The following is a 15,799-nucleotide window of genomic DNA, read 5'->3' as shown; positions in this document are numbered from 1 at the left end:
ATTTGGCCGCTTAATGACTACTGAGACAACATCAGACGGCGCGCGCTGAGGAATGTCTTGAGGCGTGTTGCAGGTGTGATGATTGAGTACAAGTGACAGAGGGGACGGAGAGGATGACAGCGGGCACATGGCAGGCAATGGGACAGTGGGTGGCGCGCAGGTGCGGCGCCATCACAGATAGCGGCGGCAGCCTGGCGAGCCGCAGAGACAGGCAATGGCGTCGGCCTGGTCGCCGCCTTGGAACTTGTAGTCGTACGTCAGCTCGTGCCCCGGCAGGATCGTCGTGCGTGCGTAGAGGACAATGCGCTTCTCGCCGTTGAGCGTGAGGATCTTGGCGTTGCAGTTGGGCGTGCAGCAGTGCTGCGCGGGCAGGGAACGGTGAGCGGGTGAGAGGGTGCGCGCAGGCATGCGGCGGGCACACGCACGTTCATCAGACGTGCAATGTTGCCCTTGCGCGTCGCATCGACCACGAGGTCGTCGTCGACGCGGAAGAGGTAGGTGCTGAAGTTGCCCTGCGGATCATGCGTCAGCCGCAGCAGCAGACCGCACTGCACACCCCACTCACCTGCCGCTCGTAGGCCTTCTCGCGCTCGTCGGCAATCTGCTGCCGCACCACCTCGCCGACGTACTCAATGACCATGTCGCCCGCGGGGATGAGCTCCATGGCGTACAGGCCCCAGTCGTGGATGGGCGACTTGGCGAACTTGAGCTGCTTCTTGCGCGTGCGCAGCTGGTTGAACTTGAGGATGTCCGTGTCGCTGGCCGTGTCCTTCTTGTGCTGCTCAATGCCCTGCACGAAGCGCCGCGAGTCGGCGCGGTTGTCGCGCGCCGACGCCAGCCCCACGGCTGTGGCAGTGTCGACGATGGCGCGGTTGCGGTCCGGCTGGTGCTGCGCCTTCTCCTCCTGCGGGATGAGGAAGAAGCCCTGCGTGCGCGCGCAGCCCGAGCTGTTCGGCTCGTCGTCGTTCTCCTCCAGATCCGCCTCGAGATCCTCGGGCAGGTTCTTCGACGTGACGGCCTCGCCCTTGGCCATCTGCTCGAGCGCCAGGCGCATGAAGTACAGGTCCTCGGGCGTCTCGGCGATGCCCGCCTCGAACGGATCGGGCGTCGGGCTGCGCGGCCGCGCGGGCTTGACGACGACCTTGGCCTTCTTGGCCGGCTGCGCCTCCCACTGCAGCGCCTCGGAGTCGTCGCCGTCGTCCGGCTCGGCAGGCTCCTCGACGACAGGCTTGGCGACGGCGGCCTTCTTGCTCTTCTTCTTGCTCTTCTTGGCCGGCGCCTCGTCGTCGACCTTGATCTCGTCGAGCGCAGGCGTCTCGTGCTTCACGACGACCTCCTCGAAGACGGCCGCGCTCGCCTTCTTCTTGCTACGCTTGGGCTTGACCGCGACGACCTCGTCGTCCTCGCTGTCAGTGAAGACGGGCGCGCGGTGCGACGGCTGCTCGTGAGTCTCTGGCTTGGCTTGTTGCTCCTCGACTGGCGAGCTGCGCTCGGCCCGCTGCGACTCTCGGCGTCTCTCCTTGCGCACATCGAGGCTTGGGTCCGCCACGCGCGGCTGTCGCACCGGTTCGATGCGATAGTCGCCGCGCTCAGCGGCCCACCGCGCCTGCGGCTCGCCCACATTGGGGCCGAGGGCGCGCTCGCGGCCCCAGCCGTTGTCGCGCGGCGCAGCAACTGGCACAGGACGGCCACCCACGCCGTTGAAGATGCGCCCGCCGCGCCCGCCACGGGCGCCACGAAAGGCGCCTGCACCGAAGCGCGCGCCTGCAGCGCCCTGCTCTGCACGAAGAGGCGTGAAGGTGACCTCGTCGGCCTCCTTCGGCGCCCACGTCATGGCGGTGTGCATCGCGGCGCGGATGAAGGGCATCCGCACCTCGATCGAGATCTGGATGTTGGCGCTCGTGACCTTCTTCTTGTCGAGCACCGTGCGGCAGCGCTGTGCGCCATCGGCCGTGTCGAAGGTGACATACCAGGCCGACGAGTCGCTGAGCACCTCGCACACGCCAAAGGCGGCGAAGTGCATGCGTAGCTTCGGCGCGTTGACGCCCGGCACGTGCGGTACGACGGCGTACGGGAACTTCTGGTCGTCGAGACGCTGCATGACCGCCAGCTTGTCCATGATCGTGTCGGGCTCTTCCGCCGCGGCAGTCGTCACCCGTGGAGCAGCTCCGTTGAACGCAGCCACAGCGGCGCGGCCGGCCGGCAATCGCTGCATGCCATTGCGCGGGCCAGTCGGTGCGCCAGGCACGCCAAGCACGCCACGCCCGCGTCTGCCGTAGAAGACGGCCAGTGGCTTCGGGCGGTAGTCGTCCTCGTTGTCCGAGCCGAGATCCATGTCGTCTTCTTCGCGAGGCTCGAGGCCTGAGCCCTTCGCGGCGTCCTGCGAGGCTGGCGACGAATAGCCGTGGCCGCTGCTCGGCGGCGTGTGGCCCATGGGTGACGCAGTCGCAGGCGACACGAAGCCTCGCCCGTACATCTGCCCACGTGGGCCGAGCGGCATGTTGACGCCCGGGCCCATCGGCCGCTGATTGCGCGGGCCGCGCGGAGCGGTAGGCGGCGCCATCGGCGAGGCGCTGCCAGATGCCGCTGCGCCGAGCTGGCCATTCGGAGAGATGGCACTGCCGGCGCCAGCGAGCAAGCCCGCTTTCGGCCCGCTCGGCGTGACGCTCGCGGGCGGCTTCGCCGTGCGTGGCGGGTAGCGCTTGGCCAGCAGCTCGCGGTACGCACGCACGTACTTCGAGCGCTCGAGGTCGTCGAGCACGACGGTGATGACGTCGCTCATGATGCGCTGTCCGTTGCTCTGCGTCATGGCCTTGCGTGCCACCTCGTCGCCGCGCTGCGGGTTGCGCGACTGCGTCGGCTTGCCGTCCTCGTCGTAGTCGTGCGCAAACTCGATGTGGTAGATGCCCAGGCTCTGGCTCGTACGCGGGTCCGTCTTGAGCTCCGTCTCGCGGATGCGCCCAAACGCCATGAAGAAATTGTCGACCTGGCCGCGCAGCGTGAGAGGCGATAGGCCCGTCACGAGCAGCGACCGAGGAGGCGGCGGCGGTCGCGGGCCCACCGAGTTGCCATCCCACTGCAGAGGCACACCGCGTCAGCAAGACGCCCAGTCCGACATCTAATCCAGCCCGCACAGCTCCACCACACACGCTCTCCATTGGCAACGCTCCTCCACCTTCGCCCGGCCCGGCTCCTCGGGAAACACTCACCTCCCATACAGGATACGCCAACTGCGTGCGCACCGCACCCCTCCCATGCTTGACCGGCGGCAGCGACTTTCTCGGGTCCACTGACACCGCCGCCATGTCCTCCTGGGTCTGGTAGCGGCGCACCGCTTCCTTGCCCTTTGCGCTGCCGCGGTCCAGATTCGGATCATACACCGTCTTGAAGCCGCGCTGCGAGCTCGAGGGCTCGAGCGGCAGCTCGTGCGGCAGCAGGACGTGTCCAAAGGACAGCGTCGGCGGCGGAGGCGAAGCTGGCGCTGGCTCCTCGACCTCAGCAGGCGGAGGCGGAGGCGAGCCGGGCGGCGGCGGCGGAGGTGGAACCGAGACGTCATCTTCTTCGGCCGGTGGAGGCGGCGGCGGAGGAGGTGAGGGCGGAGGCGGCGGTGGCAGAGCGGCTGGCGGCGGAGGCGGAGGCGGCGCACCCGGCTTCGGCGGGCTCGCAGCGGGCTGCTCTACGCGCATGAACGCCCGAGGACCGCTGGGAGTGCGCATAGCACTAGGCTGCTTTGGCGGAGCGGGCGCGCCAAAGCGTGCAGCTGCGAATTGCGCACGAGGGCCGGTGGGCGCCGAGGGCGGAGGCTGCTGCGCTGCTGGCCGCGACATCTGGCGCGGCCCAGTCGGCGGCGTCGAACCTGAGGCGGCCGAGTTCGGCGGCGACATCGCTCCGGGTCCCCGAGGCGGCGTGGCAGTCGCGGACAGAGGCGACCGCACGGCTGTCACCGGCGAGAATGGAGGGCGAGGAGCGATGTCTGCCCTTGCCGGCGGCACGAGCGAGGCTCGTGGCTGTAGAGGAGGCACCTCGGGCCGCGGCGGTGGCACAAATGCTTGTCGCGGCTCCACAGGAGGAAGCTCTGACCGCGGCGGCGGCACGAAGGAAGCTCGCGGCTCGAGAGGCTGAACGTCTGCTCGCGGCGGCGGCACGTACTGCGAGCGAGGCGGAGAGCGAGGTTGCGGCGGCTCTGGCCGCACTGGCGTGGGCGTCCGCACAGCGGGGCTCTCTGACGCCTCGCGCGAATCGGCGCCTGCGCTTTCGCGCCGGGGCCAGCGTGGCACTGCCGACTCAGACCGAGGCTCGAGAAACTCGGCTGGCCTGGGCTCGGCTGGCACCTCACGAGCTGGCGGGTCCTGCGGCGGAGGAGCCACGTGCGCGGCCTCATCATGCTTCTCGAATGGTGCACGGGAAGACTCAGCTTGTGGCGCAGAGGGCACCGGCGAGGATCGTGGCTCGGCTTCCGCAGGCAACACCTCGGTCCGGTCTGCCATCCTCGCATCGCGATCCGCAGATGCTGGAGGATCAAGCCGCGAGGGACCAGGCGAGGCGGAGCGGGCAGGCCAGCGATTCGCCGGCGCTCGCTCTGCCGACCGTTGCTCGCTGAAGCTGTCTCGCTCGGGCTGTCGCGACGGCCAGCCGCCGTCTCGATCAGCGGGCAACACCGGGCTCTGCCGTCGCTTGCGACGCGCACCGCCACGCTTGCGGCTCTTGCGCGGCTGTGAGCCAGCGTCGCCGCTGCGCTCGTCGTACTCCGCCAATGTGGAGGGCTCGCGGCGCTCCCAGCCTGATGGCTCGGCGTGTCGTCTGAGCTCAGAGCCGTCGCGGCTGCGGCTTCGTGGGGCGGGTCCCGGCCCTGCGCCGTCCGAATCGGCGTCGGAGAGCTCGCCTTCCTCGGGGCTGCCCTCGCGAGCGCCGTTCGAGCTTGCGGCGCGCGCTGGTCGGACAAGCGGCGAGGTCGGCCGGCGGAGCGGGACAGCAGGAGCAGCAGGATGAGAAGGCTCATCTCGAGCCACAGCCGAGGCGCGCGGGCCCCAGCCGTTGTCCTTTGGCATGGGTGCGCCGCGCGGACTGCGCTCGTCGCGGCTGCCGCTGCCCGAAGCCGCGGGCCAGCCGTTCGCCGAAGGCCCGGGCCCGCCGGGACGGTACGAGTCGACGTCGCCGGTGTTGCTCTTACGCCCGCCGCGAGCGCGCGACGAGCCGCTGGAGGAGCTGCGTGCGGGCCATGAGCTCATGGCTCGCCGCTCCGGCTGCAGGCGGGGCGCAGGATGCTTGCTGGCTGGGAGAGGGCGCGAGATGAGCGTCAGCAAAGGCTCTGACGGGCGCAGGCGAAGGCAGTGTGATTGCTCGGGTCGCTTGCGATCTGGCTGCAGCCTGCCGATGCCGCGAAGACAATGGCTCACGAGCTGCTCCACTCACACTGGCGGGAAGACTAGGGCGCCTTGACTGTGGTATCAGGGCTCGGTCGGCGGCGAGAGCACTTGTGTAGCGGCGCCAGCAGTATGATCGCAGTAGATGTAGGTGACGGGGTATGGCAGACGGGAAAAGGAAGACGTGCGGGGCACGCAACCAGCTGGAGCGGAGCAGCACAGCGTCGAGCGGGCCTGTCCGTGCGGTGCGAGGTGCGGAGAAGTCGGCGAGCTGGAGCGCGGTAGGCGAGCCAGAGAGCGTCAGTGCTGCCGGGCGTCGGGGCAGTATGCGCAGCGCTGAGGCTGCGAGACGATCGCCGCTGGGCCGAGTGTATGCGGCGTGTGCAGTGGAGGGTGGATGAAGAGGAGACGAGGCAGGGTAGCAAAGTCGTCTGGCCGCCTGCTGAGCTCGCGCGGCACTTCACCGCGCCGCGCCGCACACACTGCTCGCGTGCCCGGCCTGTATTGCTCGCTGCTCGTGCGAGAGACCCGCGCTGCACCGTGGACACTGCTCATGTGCCCGCGAGGCACGCCGGCGCTCGGACGCGCCTCGAGCGCGACGCGCCTCGCTCGCCCTCTCCGTCCCGCCATGACCACAACATCCTCAGCGGCCGCAGTCACCTCCTCACACATCACGGCCCAGCTCAGCTCATGCATCATCATTAGCCACTCCATTGCCTCGCTCAGGCATCGTGCTGCTGCAGAAAGGCGCCAATGACACGTCTGAACTCCTCCGGCTGTTCGAGGTGGCAGCAGTGCGAGCAGCCCTCAAACACGTGGCTCGTGGCACCAGCGATGCCATCGACGAACGGCTGCCAGGTGATGGGTGTCGCCTCGTCGTGCTCGCCGGCGGCGACGAGCGTCGGCACGTCCTTGATCTGCGCCAGCCGCTCGGTGATCGTCCAGTCCTTGAACGTGCCGACGACGTGGAACTCGTTGGGCCCGTTGAGCGTGCGGTAGACCGTCGGGTCGGCGGCGCACTGCGCCTCCGAGTCCTGGAAGTCTTGCGGGAACGGGTCTTGACGCACGACATGGCGGATGTCTGGGTGGAGGGCAGCGTCAGCAAGGCGATATGCGATGCACCACGCAGCAATCTCACAGAACTCGTGCGTGGCAGCGAGGTACTCGGGGTCCTCGTGCGTGCCTGCCTTCTCGTGCTTGTCCAGCGCCTCGCGAGTCTCCTTCGGCAGCTGGGCCCGCAGGTCTGCCGCGCCCTTGAGCCAGAGCTCCATCGACGCCGGGCTGTTGCAGATGGCGAGGGATGCCGGGCGCAGGCCGCGCACTGCCAGCTCAGCGGCAAGCATGCCGCCCCACGACTGGCCTAGGAGATGATACTTCTCGATGCCGAGGTGCCTCATCAGACTGTGATGCTCGTCGACGAACAGCTGCACGCCCCAGAAGTCCGTCGGCGCCTCGGGGCGATGCGTGGAGCGTCCGCAGCCAAACTGGTCGTACAGCACCACGGCGCGCCCCGTCTCGTCGGCCAGCTCGGCGAGGTTGTGCAGGTAGTTGGACGCCATGCCGGGTCCGCCGTGGAGCACGACGAGCGGCAGCGCAGAGCTGGGAGTGTCGGGCTCGACGAGACGATACCAGGTGAAGCCGTCCTGGAACGGCGCTTGTCCTTCAATGACGCGAGCCATCTTGGCGGCACGGAGCGGGCGTGGTGGTGTGGGATGAAGTTGAAGCGGCGGAATCGTCGACCGTGTGCTTGTCTTGAGGGACGGCGAGGCGAACGGCGCAGGCCAATCTAATCAGCCCCGTCCTACGTGGGGTCAGAGGGAAGCGGAGTTGGCGGCGCGTGGCTTCGGCGCTGACGCCGCCGCCGCACCGCCGCTGCACGTTGGCCGCACCTGCGTCTGCTCCACATGCACCCGCCCCGGACTCCCTCACTCGTAACCGCGCCCGGCATGGAGGAGCGACCGCCGCACACAGACTCGCTCGCTGAGCCATCCTCGTCCCGCACTGGCGGTCAGACAAGCGGGCTCTCGTCCAGCTCGCCTCCTAGCACGCCGGACGTCGAAACGCCCGAGGAGCTCTCACGCGCCGCCTCGCCTGGGTCATTGCGTCCGCCGCAGGGTGCTCCCGCACTCAGCGACAGTGATGCGCCTTCCGCTCCAGCAACAAGCACTGCCGCACCGACGACGGACGAGCTAGAGGCCTTCCGTCGCGCATGGCAGTCAGAAGTCAGCGAGCGCAAGCGCGCCACCGCAACGGCGCCCTCGCAACCGCCGCCTGTGCCGCCGCCGCTGCCGGCAGACAGCAGCGCCTCAGCGCCGCTCAGCCGCACAGAAGAGCACGAGACTGCGAGCGATGACGAGGAAAACGCAGCAGCAGACGATGAGCAGCCTCACTCGCACGTGTGGCCGACAGCTGGACCCTCTTCGCCGCAGCGACCACGCACCCTGCCCGACCGAGCTCTGGCAGAGGCGCTGCTGCCGCCACTGCCGGCTCCAGCATTGGCGCCCGAGCTCCTCGCAGCTCGCGCAGCTCGGGCGCGTGAACACGCAAAGGCCGACGCCAAGGTGCTGGAGAGCGAGAAGGGCCGGAGAGAGATGGAGGAGGGCGTGAGACTGTACGCGCGTGGCGTGGGCGCAGAGCGGAGAGGCGATACAGACGAAGGTGAGTCAGACGACGAGACAGCGGGGAAGGTGCTCGCTCGGGACAGACTGCCTCCAAGTGCTGCGCAGCGCCACGTCCTGAGCTGGAGATGGCGTTCTCGTCGACTTGCGTGAAGGCTGACACGACTCTCGCACAGCGATCCAGTTCTACCGCCGAGCCTTTCGGCTCTACGAGGCTTCAGACCGGCTGTACCAGCGCGCGGTGATCCTGCTCTCCTCGCGGCCCGCCGACGATCCCGATCAGCCGATCGATCCCCTGCTCTCGACGGAGGAAGTCGTCTCTGCGGTCTGCTCCGCGCTTGAGACGTCCCCGTCGGACGCCACACGCAGCGCCACCCGCACCTCGCCTGACGTGCCTCGCGCTCAGAACCATGCTGCACCGGTGCAGAGCGGTGCAGTGGGCAAGCGTCTGCCGCTTGTTGCGCCTGCCGCTGCGCCGCCCGCTCCGATGGCTGCTATTCTGCCCGACGACCAGCCTGATCTCGCAGAGCTCCTCTCCAAGCTGGCACTTGCCGTGCCATCCGACGATGCGGAAGCAAGCCGAGCCATGCCAGCGGCCTCTGCCGAGCATGCAGCCTTGCGAGCCCGCTTCACGCCAGAAGACGAGGAGCAGCCGGTCTTGCTCGATGTGCTCCCGGACGAGGTACTGCTGCTCATCTTCTCGCACCTCGCCGCTCCGCGCGGCAAGCGCGGCGCCCGCATCGCGCCCGTGCCGCCAGGCGAGCCGCCGAGTCGCAGAGGCATCGGCGTCGTGCTGGCGGGTCCAGACTGGATGAGTCTCGAGACCGCCGGCCGGACGTGCGTCACATTTCGCCGCTTGACTGCAGCGTGGAGCATCTGGCGGTGAGTGGTGTGTACTGGCAAGCTAGTCATCTTCCGTGCTGACAGAGCTTGTGCAGAGACGTCGCGCGGGACACGTTCTTCGTGCCGCAGCTGCCGCCAGAGATTCCGTTCGAGACGCTGCCGCAGCTGCTGGCGCTCTCGCATTGGCGCGATGTCTTCGTTGCGCAGCCCCGCCTGCGGCTGAATGGCTGCTACATCGCCGCCTGCCACTATACGCGGCAAGGCATGCATCCCGACAATCGCTGGGTGCAGGTCGTGCATGTGAGTCTTTAAGCCGTGCCGCCTCTCTCGACACGCGACTCACACCCTCGCGCTCAGGTCGTCGAGTTCTACCGCTCGCTGCGCTTCCTCCCCGACGGGCGCGCCCTCTCGCTCCTCACCACCGACGTGCCGGCCGACACGGTGCGGACAATGGAGCCCGGCTTGCGCGCCAAGGGCTTCGCCATCGGTCGCTGGTCGCTCGAGCCGCTCGGCCTGGCCGACGACGAGTTCTACGGCCGCGCGCCGGGCCCCAAGGTGCTCATCGAGGACCTCAAGGACCGCAGCATGGAGAAGTACGCCTTTCGCATGGTCTTTGCGCTCAAGCAGACGGCGGTGAGGCATGTCCGTGGCCCCGCGAGCGAGCATGCGCTGACTGCCTCCTTCAGCGCGGCCGCTGGAACAAGCTCGAGATGCTCGACTACGAGTCGGTCAACCTGCAGACGCGCGCCGTCTGCACCATCCCGCAGAAGCACGACAAGGCGTTCCGCTACAGCCCGGTGCGCTCGTACGGCGTGTAATGCTATCACGCAGTCAGACGCAATGTGTGTGCAACGCGACGCGCCGCAGCGATCAACGCGCGGCGCGGTCCAGGTCGTATTGCGGGAGGTGGTGGAGTGTGTGCGGAGAGAGGGGTCATGAGTGTATGCGGTCGGGTCGAGAGAGAGCGAGACGAGCAGCTCGGCACAGCCGAGCGCAGGGCGTCGGGACAATAGGAAGAGAGAACGGTCCGGCGAGGCACGAGAAGGACGAAGCGGCGGGCGGCGACTGCAGATGCACAGCATCATGCGCGGACAGAACACGAGACGGCGGCGACGAGACGCTCAGCACGAGCCGAGGTTGTTGTACACCTTGAGGTCGTAGCCCGTCTTGCCCTGGCACCAGCCGTTGAAGAGCTGGTTGAGGTAGTCGAGGTTGTTCTGCGCGTTGCAGCCCCACTGCTTGTTCGTCGCCGAGTTGTAGCTCAGCTGCCCGTCCTGCCAGCCGTTGTAGGCGCCGGCGGCGGCGAGCACGTTCTGTCCGCGGTTGTCGTACTCCGTCTTGAAGTACTTGGCGCCCGTCATGATGTTCGTCGCCGCGTCCCAGCAGTTGATGCCGCCGCACTTGTCGGGCGTGAGCTGCATCATGCCGATCTCGCCGTTGCCGCCCGTCACCGACGGGTTGCACGTGCTCTCCTGCATCGCAAACGACATGAGCAGCACGGCCGGCACGCCCGTGGCCTTCTCGGCGGCGCTGAAGGCGCCCTCGTACTTGGCGCACGGCTTGAACGTCGCCGACTGGGCGGCCTGTGGTGGGGTCTGGTGAGTGAATGCGCATGGCAGGGACATGTGCGCGGCACGCACCTGGTGGGCGGAGATGACGCGCAGGTCGCTGAGCTTGACGTTGGGCGCCTTCCACTTGGAGTTGGGGTTCTGCTTCGAGACGCCGCAGTTGAGGAAGTTGATGTTGCCGTTGGGGTACTCGTCCGACGCGCCCGGGTCGGTGCACTGGCCGGCGAAGCGCATGCCGAAGAGGCCCTTGCTGCCCGACGCGTCGTTGTTCGACGACGACGACGACGAGGTCGACTTCTCCTCGGTCTTCTGCGACTTCTGCTCCGTCTTGTGCTCGGTCTTCTGCTTCTTGACTGTGGGCAGACGGGTGAGTGACCGTTGACAAGCGAGGTGCGCAGCCACAGAGCGCGTCCATCCAGGCCTGCAGCGCCAGGCGCCGCGTGCATCCATCATCGCATCACCGCACTGCGCCGAGCAGCCGTCGCCGTCCGCACCACTCACCGGCCTTGGTGTCAGTCTTGGCGGAGGCCTGCTCCGCCGCCTTCTTGGCCGCCTGCGACTTCTTGTTCTTTGACTTGTTCGTCTTTGCCTTGCAGCTCTTGGTGCTGCCGCGCTTCTCGATCTCGGCGTCGGCGTCGGCGTCAGCGAGGTCGCGGCGCGCCTCCTCGGGGTGCTGCGCGTAGTACGTGTCGACGAGGGCGCGGCGGCGCTGCTCGCTGAGCGGGTGGCGCGAGCGGCGCGGCAGGGCGACGCCGTTGGGCAGTGCGTCGGCGTCGTAGAGCGAGCCGAGGGCGCTGGAGGCGCCCATGGCCACGACGGCGAGCGAGACGAGGGCAGAGAACTTCATGGTGTGCAGGGAGTGTGAGGGTGGATGTGGGTCGTGAGGAGTGAAGTGAGAGTGAGATGGGAGGTGCGGCGGTCCTTCAAGGGCGTCGGGGTGGAGTGGATGTGGCGATGGAGGTGGAAAAGAGAGACGCTGCGTCGAGCAGTGCTGTTGTATGCGGAAGGAGGGCGAGGGACAGGGGGTTGAGGTGATGAGGAGAGGGGCGCCAGGTGGCCGCCGGCGCAGCAGGCTGGCAGCGGGCGAGGCGAGGAGGCGCCGCCGCCCGCAGCGCAACAGACGCGCGCCGCCCGCCGCCCGCGCGTGCCAGCAGCCTTGGCACAGCGCGAGGACAAGCGAGGCGTCAGCGGGCACCTCGCCTGTGTCCGCGTTTCGAGGGGCCGCTGCAATGCCCCCCTCAATCGCAGACGCTCATCTCCGCTGCTGCTGCGCCGCCGCCGGCCTGCCAAATCGAGCCGCAGGGGCTTGGTCCGCCTCGCGCGCGGGCAGCCCGCAGGGGAGCACAGCCGCGGCCACCGCAGCAGGCCATCGGCCGCCGCACCGGGAAAGCGCCCGAGCCGCACCAACGGCCGCGGTCACGCCTCGAGCGAGGCTCCGCGCTCTCGCAGATGGCACTCTGACTCGTGGCAGAGTAGGAGTGAGCGCAGAGGCTAAGCGCACGCCGCTTGCATTCAGAGAGGCGCCGTCGGATGCGGGTGCGGAGGCATCGCGTGCGCCAGAGCAGCGAGGGCAAGAGCGAAGCGCTCGGACTTGGCAGGCGCGCACCCGGCACGCCCGATGGGGCGCCTTGTTCGCCGGCCATCTCGCATCGTCACTGCACACACTCGCCGCCTGCGTCCGCCCCGGGGCCACTCGCTGCTCCTCGCCAGTCCCCTCTTCTTGTGATGGAGAAAGCGCCACCGACGCATTGACTCTCAAGTGGGCCTCGATCTGGCGCTGCGCCGTAAAGTGCTCCATCTGCGGCTCCGCCTCGCGACTCGCGTGACAATGGCCTCGGAGCCGCGATGCCGTCCCTTGGGTGTCGCTCGAGCCGCTATCTCGGATGAGTAGCATTCTTTCTCGAAGCAACGATTGAGCAGAATAGCGCACATACCTCGGCGGAGCGGGAGGATGGTGCTCGAGCGTTGATCGCCATCGCGATCCGCGGATCATGAGGAGAGAGCTTACGGGCGTTGCCAATCAATAAAGCGAGAGAGAACAAGGCGCCCCATGAGAGGGGTCACGACACAGGCAGACGCAAGATGACAGTTGCTTGCGCATTGGACGGATGCATGAGGAGGTGTACAAGTATGATGGATGATAGGGCACAAGTTGCATGAGAAGGATGGGAGGCTAAGAGGAAGAAACGAGGCCCAGACGCTGGCGCAAATGCAAGCCGGTGAACGTCGGCGCTGCAGCGGCTGCGGCTGCGACGGAGCGCGGGCTGCGGATGGCTGCCTGGGCAGAGGCCAGGGGCGCAGAGGATGAGAGCTGAGCCGTCTTGCTCGCCGAGAGACGCAGCAGAGCATGTGCGCTGTGCGTCGTGGCTGCAGCGGCACGCCACGCGCGTTCGCGAGTGCTGCGGCGCAGCACAACAAGCAGCACGGCGACCAGAAGGAGCCAGCGCTTCTGCGGCAGCGTAGCGATGGGCTTGCCCTGCAGGCGCTTGCGCTCCTCGAGAGCACGCTGCTGCTGCATGCGCACCATCGTCTCCGTCTCGCCGCGCAAGCCGGCGTTGCGCAATCGCTCGTAGCGTCGCTCAGCCTCCTGCCAACGCCGCGAGCCTTCCTCGGCCTCGCCGCGGCTGCCGAGCGCCAGCAGGCCCACGACGGCGTGATAGAGACGAATGAAGCGGGCGCGCACAGAGCGGTGCGCCGAAAGAAGACGCAGCACGAAGAGGTACGCCAGCGTGCGCATCAGGTCGCGCTTGCGTCGGCGCGCGTGCAGGTGGCGAGCATGGCCGGTTGTGAGGTCGAAGCGCTGCGGCACCTCACCGGCAGCGCCCTGGCTCACCTCGATGCCAAGCGCATTGACGTCCGGCCTGCCGCTGGGACCAGCTGCGGCGGCGCTGTTGTTCATCGCGTACGCAGGGTAGCCCCAGAAGGGATTGCTGGCGTTGTACGGCGATACGACGCCCGGCAGGCGCTCGTACTTGCGCGTGCGCCGCGAGAGGAAGCGCCCAGCGCCAATGCCGGCGCTGAGCGGCGGCTCCTCGATGAACGGAACCTGCAGCTTCGGCGAGCTCGGGCCACGCTCGATCTCCTCGTCAATGGCCGAGCGAGGCGATGCCTCAGAGGTGCCCTGTATGACGGCAACGGAGGCCTCACCGAGGCTGCCCTCGGCCTGTTGCGCCTGCTGCGAGCGCAGCTGCTCGCGATATGTCCGCGCCTTGTCCTCCTCAGCCGCCTGCTGCCCATGGCTGCCGCTGCGCCAGCGCGCAAAGAAGCCGAGCTTGGCGCGCGTGTCGCGCGGCTTCGTCGTCTCGGTGACCTTGCTGTCGCTGTGGTCCGAGTCGGGACTCTCGGCGCGAAGAGGATCCACGCCCTCGCCTGGCGTCGAGCCGGGCAGCGAGAGTCGAAAGTCGCGCAGTGAGCCGACTCTGCGCACAGGAGAGTGCGAGCGCGAGGCGGCAGGCGACTCGTGCGGCGACGTGCCAAAGTGCACGTTGCGCGCGCGGCGGCGCTGGGTCGGTGCGCCAGGTGGGGCCCAGGGCGCACTCGCGCCGCTCGACGAGCGCAGCCGCTTCTGCCGGATCGTCGGCGACGTCGCAGCGGATGCACCTGGCGTCATGCTCGGCGACACTCCGGCGCTCTCGGAGATGGTGCGCGAGCGCGAGCCCGAGGCCGTCGGCGTGGCATCGCGCGCGCTCTGCGTCATGTGCAGGTGCTGCAGCTTGCGCGCTGCCTTTGGCGTCATCTGCAGGTGTCCGGCGGCGGGAGACATGGAGAAGCCAATGGGCTCGGACGATGGCGTGGGAGGTCCAGACGGGCGCGGAGTCACTGCGCGAGATGCCCAGGGCTGTAGAGAGGATGTCAGCTGGCGGGCATGTCACGCGCAACATGCGACGTACCGAGGGCGCCACGCTGTGATACTCGTCCAGCGCGCTCTCGAAGCTGCCCGTCCGGCTCAGGGCCGGCCGTTCGCGCGTCGCATGCAGCGGCGGGCTGCCAGGTGGCCCGCTAGCAGAGCGCGCCGGCTTGGCGTACTTGCGCATCATCTCGTTGGTGCCCTCGGTGAGCTCAACCTCCCAGTCACCGCCAAACTCGGCAGGCAGCGCGGAGGGGTCGAAGTGCTCCTCGGCGAGCTCCTTGTTCGAGGGAAAGAAGATGCGCGAGAGAGCCTGCTCGGGCAGCACGCGCTTTGCGAGGCCCCACATGCCGGCATGCACCCAGCCGTAGTGCAGCACGTACACGGCGCCGACCATGCCGGGAAAGTGGTTCTTGAGCAGGTCGAGCAGGAACGGCAGCAGCTCCATCTCGAGATTCGCCATGCCCGACGAGAGCAGCGAGATGGCAATGACCATCTGGAATGGCGGCGGCGCGCCCTCTGCACCCTCCTTGCCATCGCGGGCGGCCGACTCGCGCGCATACACGTGCGCGAGATGGCGGCGCACCGACTCCATGCAGGCGACGATGTACTCGCGGCACTCGTCGAGCGAGTTGCTGTTGGCGCGCTCGAGGGAGCGCAGCGAGATGACGCCGCAGGGGCGCCCGTAGCGGTCGACGAAGCGCGGGTGCGCCCAGAAGAGTGGCGGCCGCGCGGCCGGCGGGTCGACGTAGATCGGGTGCAGCGACGAGAGCGAGAGCGAGGCGAGGTCGGTGCGCAGCCGCCAGAGCAGCGACTCGGTCATGAGCTTCAGCGCGGCACTCTCCGAGTAGCGCGAGCGGCGGAAGAAGCGGAACACGGTGGCTAGAGAGGTGTCAGAGTGCCCCCCTGGCTCCCGCTGTGCTGGCACTCACCGCGGTCGTCGATGAAGCCGTCGCACTCGGCCTGCTCGCGCTCGCCCAGCTCCTCGCCCAGCTCGGCCTCGAGCGCCGGCGGCAGCTGCTCGCGCGCCGCCTGCTGCAGCGCCTCGATGTCTGGCGCATGCGTGGCGTGCGAGCGGGCCAGGTCGCTCTGGCGTGCCGCGATGGCATCGGCAGCTCGCTGGCCGCCCATGGCTAGCAGGAGGAGCGGCGGCGGGTGGGGTGCGAGTGACGCCGCGCGGCGAGGTGTAGGATGCCGCGAGCGAAGCTCGGTGTGGTGAGAGGGAAGCGACGCAAGGCAGCAGCGCAGGTGTGGAAGACGCAGAGCCGGCACACTCCACCTTTGCGAGGTCACGGAGAGGAGACGCGGAGCCGTGAAAAGGCCCTCCCCACACGCCGCGCCAAGGAGCGCCGGTCCCTGCGCCGCCGGTGCCGGCTCGGCGGCCGGCGCTGATCGCCGCTCCGCCGGACCGGCGGGCGCCTTACGTAAGCCATCACACCTGCCCTTAGGCGCCGCCCAATGGATGGGACACCTCATTGCCCGCTCAGGGCTGCTCGGCGTCATCGCAGCGCATGCCGAGGCGCTGCAAGCGAGCTCCGCCGTGCCGACGCCTGCCTAGAT

General features: G+C 68.4%; 6 protein-coding genes across 6 annotated transcripts; 1 reads left to right on the top strand and 5 right to left on the bottom strand.

Moving 5' to 3' along the window:
• Positions 1–171: 171 nt before the first annotated feature.
• FA09DRAFT_296429 (SET domain-containing protein) lies at positions 172–1,033 on the bottom strand (the record flags this gene model as incomplete). Its single annotated transcript, XM_025740166.1, has 3 exons — positions 172–360; positions 426–512; positions 566–1,033. 3 exons carry the CDS (start codon positions 1,031–1,033, stop codon positions 172–174), a joined length of 744 nt encoding a protein of 247 aa, XP_025599162.1.
• A 485-nt stretch (positions 1,034–1,518) lies between these two features.
• FA09DRAFT_257942 (hypothetical protein) lies at positions 1,519–5,517 on the bottom strand. Its single transcript, XM_025739724.1, has 2 exons — positions 5,413–5,517; positions 1,519–5,268 (listed from the first exon to the last, which is right to left on the bottom strand). The coding sequence occupies exon 2, from the start codon at positions 5,226–5,228 to the stop codon at positions 1,590–1,592; it is 3,639 nt and encodes a 1,212-aa protein (XP_025599161.1). The 5' UTR covers positions 5,229–5,268; positions 5,413–5,517; the 3' UTR covers positions 1,519–1,589.
• A 526-nt stretch (positions 5,518–6,043) lies between these two features.
• FA09DRAFT_345764 (proline iminopeptidase) lies at positions 6,044–7,190 on the bottom strand. The gene is made up of 2 exons (XM_025744711.1): positions 6,502–7,190; positions 6,044–6,444 (listed from the first exon to the last, which is right to left on the bottom strand). Exons 1-2 carry the CDS (start codon positions 7,040–7,042, stop codon positions 6,086–6,088), a joined length of 900 nt encoding a protein of 299 aa, XP_025599160.1. The 5' UTR covers positions 7,043–7,190; the 3' UTR covers positions 6,044–6,085.
• Positions 7,191–7,260: 70 nt separating this feature from the next.
• On the top strand, positions 7,261–9,669 carry FA09DRAFT_329362 (hypothetical protein). The gene is made up of 5 exons (XM_025742150.1): positions 7,261–8,021; positions 8,158–8,863; positions 8,920–9,124; positions 9,182–9,457; positions 9,511–9,669. Exons 1-5 carry the CDS (start codon positions 7,268–7,270, stop codon positions 9,640–9,642), a joined length of 2,073 nt encoding a protein of 690 aa, XP_025599159.1. The 5' UTR covers positions 7,261–7,267; the 3' UTR covers positions 9,643–9,669.
• Positions 9,537–11,432, bottom strand: FA09DRAFT_329361 (hypothetical protein). The gene is made up of 3 exons (XM_025742149.1): positions 10,894–11,432; positions 10,465–10,745; positions 9,537–10,407 (listed from the first exon to the last, which is right to left on the bottom strand). The coding sequence occupies exons 1-3, from the start codon at positions 11,237–11,239 to the stop codon at positions 9,946–9,948; spliced, it is 1,089 nt and encodes a 362-aa protein (XP_025599158.1). The 5' UTR covers positions 11,240–11,432; the 3' UTR covers positions 9,537–9,945.
• Positions 11,433–12,479: 1,047 nt separating this feature from the next.
• On the bottom strand, positions 12,480–15,544 carry FA09DRAFT_360028 (hypothetical protein). Its single transcript, XM_025745188.1, has 3 exons — positions 15,172–15,544; positions 14,283–15,121; positions 12,480–14,230 (listed from the first exon to the last, which is right to left on the bottom strand). The coding sequence occupies exons 1-3, from the start codon at positions 15,368–15,370 to the stop codon at positions 12,566–12,568; spliced, it is 2,703 nt and encodes a 900-aa protein (XP_025599157.1). The 5' UTR covers positions 15,371–15,544; the 3' UTR covers positions 12,480–12,565.
• Positions 15,545–15,799: the final 255 nt, after the last annotated feature.

The sequence above is a fragment of the Tilletiopsis washingtonensis genome (genome assembly GCF_003144115.1).
Source record: "Tilletiopsis washingtonensis strain MCA 4186 unplaced genomic scaffold FA09scaffold_8, whole genome shotgun sequence".
NCBI classification, from domain to species: Eukaryota; Fungi; Basidiomycota; class Exobasidiomycetes; order Entylomatales; genus Tilletiopsis; species Tilletiopsis washingtonensis.
This window is presented reverse-complemented; position numbering and strand designations above follow the sequence as displayed.